Source organism: Hipposideros armiger, unplaced genomic scaffold, assembly GCF_001890085.2.
Source record: "Hipposideros armiger isolate ML-2016 unplaced genomic scaffold, ASM189008v1 scaffold_41, whole genome shotgun sequence".
In the NCBI taxonomy this organism is placed as follows: domain Eukaryota; kingdom Metazoa; phylum Chordata; class Mammalia; order Chiroptera; family Hipposideridae; genus Hipposideros; species Hipposideros armiger.
This window is the reverse complement of record NW_017731391.1, coordinates 969,692-978,858: the sequence shown is the minus strand read 5'-3', so window position 1 is coordinate 978,858 and position 9,167 is coordinate 969,692. Positions and strand designations below refer to the sequence as shown.

The 9,167-nt window shown below is 40.9% G+C and overlaps 1 protein-coding gene across 2 annotated transcripts in view; it reads left to right on the top strand.

Annotated features, from left to right (window-relative positions):
• Positions 1–9,167, top strand: part of CCDC170 (coiled-coil domain containing 170) — an 80,569-nt gene that overhangs the window by 30,868 nt on the left and 40,534 nt on the right. For both annotated transcript variants that reach the window (XM_019638896.1, XM_019638894.1), the window contains exons 3-5: positions 734–990; positions 4,628–4,772; positions 7,622–7,807. In XM_019638896.1, coding sequence (XP_019494441.1) covers positions 734–990; positions 4,628–4,772; positions 7,622–7,807 — 588 coding nt within the window. The remainder of the gene's footprint in view (positions 1–733; positions 991–4,627; positions 4,773–7,621; positions 7,808–9,167) is intronic.

Genomic DNA, 9,167 nt, shown 5'->3' with positions numbered 1-9,167 from the left:
GAGAGAGAGAGAGAGAGAGAGAGAGAGAGAGAGAGAGAATGTATGATGCACACTCACAGTTCCAAAGAAGAACATGTCCTCATAAAGCTTTCTTATGGGTGGACCTGACCTTAATACACTTAATACAGCACATACATTGTTCAGCATTTTGATGCCATGGAATTCATAGAAGTTAAATTTCCTTTGTAGAAATCCTATAATGATTTTCCTTTTCTCCCATATTTTCCCAGAAATCTGAGTATTATTTTTCTTTATCACTCACAATAAAAGTCCCGAAGACAGTGGGAGAAATGTAGCAGTCTATTGAATAATCTGTATTTCCTTGGGAATCAGTTGTAGCCATGAAATTATAAGCAGCATAGCTTGTAGATTCCTTGTTTCACTTTAGCAGCAATAGCAATACAGATTTAGAAAATGGGTTACCATTGCAAAATATTTTATTGCTTTTTGCAAAATACACCACAAATGTTTCTTGAGTGACACTAAATTACCACAAGACATTGCTCAATTGGTTTTGAAAGAAACCCAAAAAACATGAAGTCCATTATTTAGACATAATTTCCCATCTGGTAATAAAGATACAGACATGAAAAAAAAAAAGAGAGAAAGGAAAGGTGGATTAAGTCATGAATAAAAGAGTGACATTTTAAAGTATAGTTTTGGGTTTCTTAAAGGTACTTCAAACTTATGCCATGGAAATCCTTTTTGACTTTTTATTTCTTTTCCTTGTTAGCTTCAAGACCTCCGATCCAAGATGCTTTCTAAAGAAGTTTTCTGTCAAGAATTGAAAGCTGAAATGGAGAACTACAAAGAGAACAATGCCAGAAAAGCATCTCTCCTCACCTCTTTGAGAGACAGAGTTCAGGATCTGGAAGAAGAATCAGCAATGCTTTCCTCCTCTAAAATTAGAGCAGAAATCACAGCTCACACTGCAACCAAGGAGAACCAGGAGTTAAAGAAGAAAGTTGTAGAACTCAACGAGAAATTACAGTAAGGGTATTTCAATATATTTCTTGAGTCAGTGTTTCAATACTAGCTTCTGATAGCAGGATACGCCTTTGAATGTTCTGGCATTTTGCACTGTTTGGCCTTGAAACTCAATTTGAAAAAAAATTGACCTAGAATCTTTGGAGCCTTGAAAATATTTCCCAAGTTCATTTCTAAATGTCACCAAGAGTCCTAACGCAGCACTGTCCTAAGCATGCTTATGTCCTATCGATCAGGGTGGCACATGATTATATACACAATGTGGAAGATTTCCTCTAAGTAGAGTTTTAACCAGAGGTAGAGGTGGTGGAGCAGTACACAGAGGCAGGCATTAATTCAGAAGCTAGTTATAAAAAGTACCCCGGAAGCCCAGAGCACCACAGGACACCCCAGACACATCTCATTAGGTTTCATTGCCAGTTTATGCAGAGAATGCATGAAACTTAGGTTTTCTGCACTTAGCTCTGGCAAAAGGTGATTACTGCAACAAAATTGAGAACTCGTTGTTCCAAAAATATACTTTTAAAATTTTACAAGTAACAACTTAAATAACTTTATTAATAAAATAATTGGAATTTATTTTCCTTATTACATCTTGAAAAAAAAATCCAACACTTCTATAATAGCTCCTGTCCTCTTTCTCTCCTGCTTACAGCAAAACTCCTTAAAATGTTTGTACATACTCGCTGTTCCAGTTTCTCTCCTCCCTCCTTCTCTCTTGGATCTACTCCACTGAAACCATTCACTACGCTGACTAAAGACCACATGCTGCAAATTAAATGGTCAAGTCTTTATCTTACTTGACCTACTGGCAAGTGAATCACAATGGGTTTCTCCCTGGCACACTTTCTTCTTTTGGCTTCAGGATGCTACACATGCCTGCTCTCTACCTTACCTGTCTAGCTGTGATGTCCTGGTCTCTTTTGCTTTTTCGTCCTCATCTCCTTGACTTTCAAATATTGGATTCCCCCGGGGCTTAGTCCTGGCATCGCTTTTTCAGTTCCATCTAAATTCACACTCTCGCTAATCTCATCTAGCCTCATCAGTTTGAGCATGATCTCAATGCTTATAACTCCCACATTTCTGTGTCTAACCTGGATCTCTTCCCAGAGCTCAAGACCCATGTATCTTACTACCTGCTGGGCATCTCCACGTGGTTGTCCAACAGGCACCTCAAACTTCACACATCCAAAACTGAGCTGCTGGTGTTCCCACACCATCCTCTTGCACGTTTTCTCAGCTCATTTAGCGGTCATTCCATTCTTGCAGTTGACCAGGTCAGAAATCTGGGGCCATCCTTGGCTCTCTTTCTTTCTCACATCCTATGTTGATCCTTTACAAATCCCATCATTGATATCTCTTCAAAATAAATCTAAATTTTGACTACTAACTTGGTCCATGCAACTATCATCTCTCACCTGGGTCTCTCCAATAGCCTCCTCAGGAGTTTCCCCGCCTCTGCCTGTGCCCCCTGCAGCGAGAGCGATCTTGCTAAAACATAAATTAGATCCCGTCAGTCCTCTTCTCAGAGCCCTCCAGTGACTTCTCTTCTCACTCAGGGTAAAGGACAAAGTGTTTTCTAGCCCGAAAAGGCTCGTCCTGACCTAGTCTTGCATCCTTTCTCTCCCTGATTCCATTCCATCTCTCTGGCTTTTTTGCTGCCCCTGAAACGTACCAGGGACGATCCTACCTCAGGACTTTTGCACTTGCTGAGTCCTTTTCCTGGAAAGCTCCGTCGCCCAGATACTGCATGACTGACTGCCTCTTTGCTTCCTTTAGGTCTTCACTCAAAAGTTACCTCCCAAGGGAGGGCTTCCGTGAGAGATACATCTAAAATGTTACCCTGCTCTCCCAAATATTTCTTACCCTCATTCCTGCTTATTTTTCTCTCTAGCCCTTTTATAATATACTATACTTCCTACACACATTAATATTTTTGTTATTATTTGTCTTCCTAACTAGAAAGTAACCTCCATGAGGACAAAGATCTGTTTACTTCTATATCTTTCGCACCTTTAAATAGATCCTGATGCATAGTAAGTGCCCAATAAATATTTAAGTAAATGTGTAATAAAAAAGATATATACTCCCTGTAAAAGAGTAAACCTTTAAACTATAGAAAAGTGCCAAAAAGAAATTAAAATTACTCAAAACAGCTATAGTTAACATTTTGTTGAACACATTTTCAGACAGTGGTACAAAAATGACATCATGCAATGAACAATTTTTACTGAATACTATGTTGTAGATATTTTAGAAAGTCATTCATTATATTATTTTTAATGTCCCAAGATATTCCATTGCCTGAAATATAATTTATTTAACCATTTTCCCTTGCTATTTCCTGTAGGTATTTAGGTTAGTTCCACCCAAAAAACTTATTATAAATCAAGATGCAATGAATATTCATGCACATTTATATTTTCACATTTATGTGATTATGTCCTTAGGATAGATTCGTGGAACTTTGTTGGGTAAAAGTGAAATGCAGTAGAAAGGGAAACAGTTTAGAAGCCCTTGGAATGGAGAAGTAAGATTGAAATCTTGCGGTTAATATATGGAATCTTACACGTCAATCAATCAGAACCATAGCCTCAATTGTGTCTTTTGTGAGTCAGAGAGACTGAATAAATATTACCTTGCATAGGCCGGCAATAAGAACCTAGAGATGTATTGATGTTGGTCTTTTATTGTTACACATTTTTCTAAATAGAAATATGATATGCTTTTGAGCATATGCAATTACATGCTTTGTTACTCTTTGAATAGAGTGAAAGGATATGCAGTAAACACTCAACATGGTTAAAAGGGAAAGTAATAATCATGTTTATTATCTAGAGTACTGAAAAAATGCTACCAAATTACTGAAATGATTCTAATTTGCCTTCAAAATGTGTCCATTTTTCGATGATCTCTTAGTCTCTCACAGTTAAAGCATTTAGAAATAGACTGTGCTATTTCAGCACACCTATCTGAGATTTGAAGTCAAGCATAAATCTATTGGTTTTCCTTGACTGGCCCATTCCAATACTCTTTAAAAACTCTGGGTGTGTGAGAACTAGTGATGATCTTTGCTAGTGATATAAAGCACCTCTCTTTTCCAGAGGTGGGAATATCCCCTGCTTCTGATGTATTTTTTTATTATAGTTATCCTTGGCCCATGAACCGGGGAATGCCCTAACTAACCCTTATAGAACATGTGCGATGTGTGAAAATAAAATAAGCGTGATCCCCTAGAACCAATGAAGCAGTACTCTCCATCTTCCCCACGAAGCCCCCACAGAGGCCCATGGCTGCACGGATCCACGTGTGACCTTGAAGTCTACCTGCCACTTCGGCAGATGGAAGAAGGTTGGGGACAGGAGACAGAGACTCTGCCTCCCTTGCTGTGACTACACCTAAGATGCCATGAAGATTTTCCTACATTTTTGCAAAGTGTAGATACTCCAGAATTGTTTCCATTTCTCTGCTTCCTTTTCAGGGCTTGTGTGACAATCATGTGCCCATGTCTGGAAAACTGCGTTGCGTTGAAAGTGATGATTGGCTATTTCCCACAGAGAGCTTATGTTCCGAACTTTGTTTGATGAATGTTATCTTCTATGGTGTTAAAACTTGGCTTTTTTTGTTATTTGCCTGATAGAGAGTGTTTAAAGGAAAACGAGGAGACTAAGAATCAAGTCTCAAAGAACTGCAGGGAACATGAGGAATTTCTAGCTCAACTTCATGACTGCTTAGATCCAGACAAGAAGAATGAAAAGGCGTCCGATGAAGATTTAATTCTAAAGGTGCTTGTATGCAGATTAAAAGACTATAAATGTAGGAGTCATGTTGACATGCACCATGAAAGGAAGAGCTGCGGCTGAGTCTGGGAGTGGCAAGAGAACAGGACATGGCCCAAGTGTAGCATTGATTGTGTGACTTGGGACAAACCATGTCACCTCTCTGAGCCTCAGTTCCAAGACCCCTTCTAGCATTATTTGGGGATTAATTATTCTCCAGAAAGGTTGAATTGTTTCGTCTGAAATATATTTAGGTTGTCAAATGCAGTGGATCATTCATTTTAATGATGTGTTTTAGGAAGATTTTTTTTTTTTTTTAGTTACAGACAGAATCCCCCTCAACCCAAACCAAAAACAGCTGTCATTGTTGGGTTACTTATTGAATATAAGGTTAAGATCCCTTCAAAATTACTTTTGAATTTTACATTAAAGCCCAGACAATAAAAATCCTGCTTTAATGGTAGGTTGCCATAAGATGGAAATTAATTATATCATTTGAATAATTCACTTGGGCCGGAGTGATTCACTAGGGCACCTGGAGGTATGTGAGTGCTCCCCACATCTTAGCTCATTTATAAACCTTTCACATCCGTGCTTCCTGACAGATTCCCATGCACCGTTCTCAGCAGCTGCCTCTCAGTGGTTTTGTTAGCCAGCTTCCCACGGGTCCTGTCTGAAAGCTGTAAAATGACCCTATTTTACCTCAGGAGTGTCCCACCTCACTGATGGGTTTTGGCTGCTCAGGCATAGAGTCCGCTTGGTACCCTCCAGGGTGCTGGATCCGTCTTTTCCTTTTTCCTTGTTGCTGCCCTGTGCCGGGGAGCCTGGCTGCGGAAGTCCACCTCGAGGTGCGGTTGGGGGCTAAGCTTTAAGGCCAAGTGGTGGGAAAAAGAAAAGGAAATTCAGCAGCTTCTTCTTTCACCCCTTCCCACGTCAGAGACAGTCTCCCTGTGCTGATCTGGGTGTTGATACTGTATTAATCAATGCTTTGACACCTGGGGCCTGGCTGCCCAGGAGACGGCCGCTCCCAGGGTTAGCCAATTCCTGGTCAATGATTCACCTGGGAGCAGCGCTTTTATGGGCAAACCATCCAATCCAGAGCCCACACCACAACCACCGCTTTTGCAGGCGCTTATACTCTGGGCCACTGTCCCCGCTCCCTGATCAGCCGGGCCCAGGTCCCAGAAAACTAGGCACATCCCTACACTCCAGAGCCCACAAAAATGACTCAAACTCGCCCATCCTAAGCCTGCTTCCACTGCCTCACCTGTTTCTTCCTGTGGAAACGTGTTTCCCCCTCGCTCCCTCTCTCCTGACCAGTCCTGCTGCTTCCCCGTGTGGCCCTGCATGGCATGGCCCGCGTCTCCTCTTGGCAACGTGAGTAGCAAGCTACCTTTTCAATGGCAACCTGATCTGTTGGCCTCACCATACCTGAATGATAACATAACATATTTTAAAACAGGTACTTGGACCCTAGAGCTTTAGCATCCTAGTCACCTGAGCAGGTGCCTGTCTTAAAAGACCATCACAGGCCAAGAGCAGGAAGGCTGCTGTCTCAATCACGTGACTAGGTATTGCCCCGAGAAGTGGATCAATTTCAAGCCATTCCCTAACTTTTATCGCCTTCATAGCCACGCATGCACACACAGTCCCAGGAACCATGGTGGAAAAGGACGTATCCTAGGAATTTACTTGACATTCATTCATCCATTTCCCAAATATTTAGTGAGTGACTACTATATGCTAGATGCTGTCCTGGGTGCTGGGGATACAGCAGTGAATGAGACAAGACTAAGTGTGGGCCCTCCTACAGCTTTCATTACTGTGGGGGTAAAGATGGTGAGGAAATAAATAAGTATCCAATGTTATCCCACGTAGTAAAAGGTGCAGTGAAGAACAGCAGATGGGGGTGCGGGGACAGAGAGTGAAGCAGGTTAGAGGTGTGGGATGCGAGTTTAGGGAGATTGGCGGAGATGCGCCCCTCTGAGGTGGGGACTTTCGAAGGATGTTGGAGAGTGCGCATGCAAATACGAGGAAAAGTGTTCAAGAGACAGGGAACAGCCCTGAGTCAGGTGCAGGGCACCATGTCGGCAAATTGCTGCTGCGAAAACGTATGTCGCTTCCCCAGAGCCTTAAGACAACCACTGACCTTGTCACGTGGAGTTTCAGGTCTTGCTGCAGGCATCCTCGTGGCTGTAGAGAGTGAGCTGTCTGCATGGCTGGCTCGCTTTCTGGGGCCAAGGAGCCTTCCTGATTTTATTTTCCCTCTTCGTAAATCTTACAAATCTCATTAATGCACAACAGATGCACAACATAGAGAACAAAATGCCCTGCTAATCCCAATGATCACCACGGTTTGAGCGTGTTATTAAGGCTTTTTCTATGCTTGTATCCATTAGAAGGATTTTCTTTTTTCAAAAAGGGACTCCCGCTTTCTTCTCTGTATTTCCCGCCTGTGCCAGGTAGCGCCCGGCACGCAGGTGGTGCTGTGGGCGTGGGCGGAGCTCAACTCCCTTGCTTCCTCACCTGCTGTAACCTCTGTAGAACATTCCCTTCCCTTGTTTATTTAGCAGCCAGGGTTCTTGTTCTGTGGGGAAGCTTTGGCTGGACTCTCATCATTGTTACCTTGCAGCTGCCTTTTGATTAATTCTAATTTGACCGCCAGGCCTACACAGAAGCACAGGGGTTAGAGGCAGCCTTTGAAAACATGATCTTTTGAGTGGATGGAAGGATAGTGCTTTCAGCTGTTTTCATATGATAATGCAGCCATTGGGGGATATAGATCAGCATTGCTTAGAGAAAGTGGTGTGAAAGTGTTAATTTTTATAAGACAGCCATCATTGCTTTCTCTTCAGCTAAGAGAACTGTGCAAGGAAAATGCATCTGTGAAAGGACGGATTGTTACTTTGAAAGAGACTATAAATGTCCATGAGATGGAGGCAAAAGCTAGCAGAGAAACAATCATGAGGCTGGTTTCAGAAGTAAACAGAGAGCAGAAAAGAGCTGCCTCGTGCACTGAAGAGAGAGACAAGCTAAACCAGGTACAGTATGTGGAGTGTGTGTGTGCATCTGTGATCATGTTTAGGAAGCAGAAATTGAAAGCCAGGTGCGGGTGAGCACACTGGCTTTACTGACCATGATCTCAAAAGGCTGCTTTCAGCAGGAGGGCTGGGGGCAGCCTGGGAGGCAATGTCCTGAGGAGGCCACTTGATATGTAGTTAGAAAATTAGGAAAAAAAAAAAGAAATACGAAACACTTAAAAGTAAAGAGTTTGTGGAGAATATGTCTTACTTTAGTTGAGCTACAGGATTTTTAAAATTAAAAGAATATGTGTTTTTGAACAAAAGGGTCATACATCCACAAGATGCAAAATTCTGAACAGACACAGGGACTGAGGTGGGAAGTCTTCCCTTATCCACTTCCTCAAGTCACCCAGTTCTCAGAGGCAGCCTCTGTTCACAATTTCTTATGTACCTTTCTAGAAGTATTCCGTATACATACATGTATATACTTCTTTTTATTTATTTTCAACACAAATGGTAACAGACTCTACACACTATATTTTTCTCTTTATTTATTTATTTAAAAAATGGTAATATACAACACTATTATAAGCAAGGATGCTATCAATAATCTTACATCTCATGTGTGAGAATATATCAGTAAGACAAAATCTGAGAAGTAGATTTGCTGGGCCAAAATATATGGATGTTGTAATTTGAGAGAGATTGCCAAAGGCAAGTGACTCTTAATTCTAAACTTTATTTATTTATTTATTTAATTATTAGTGTCAGGTGTACAAAACAATGTAATAGACATTTACACCACTTACAAAGTCATAACCCCCCTCCCCCAATCTACTACCCCTCTGACATCGTATATAGCTGTTACAATTCCATTGACTCTATTCCCTATGCTGTACTCCACATCCTGTGACTATGTATATATATTAAATTATAGTTGGCATTCAATATTATTCAGCTTCAGGTGTACAGTGCAGTGGTCAGACATCTACACCGTCCATGAAGTGGACTCCCTAATAAGACAAGTGTCCATCAGATACCCTATACAACATTATTGATTATATTCCCCAAACTGTCTTTCTGTGGCAATCTATGGTTATCAATTTGTGCTTTAAATTTTTATTTATACAGTGAGTTCCTTGATCTTTTCAAATTAGTGAGAACCTGTTTGAGCATGAAAATTAATACTGTATTAAATAATTTTAGCACTATTTAATCCTTTAATTATATTTTTTTTACATTTTGTGACAAAGAAACCAATTCTGGGATTAAGAATAATGATCAATTTCCAAAAGCAGAAGTGCGCTAGTGCAATCAGTTACTAAAATACAGAGGAGACAATTAAATGGTAAAGGTGATGAAGTTTTTTGTTTTTTTT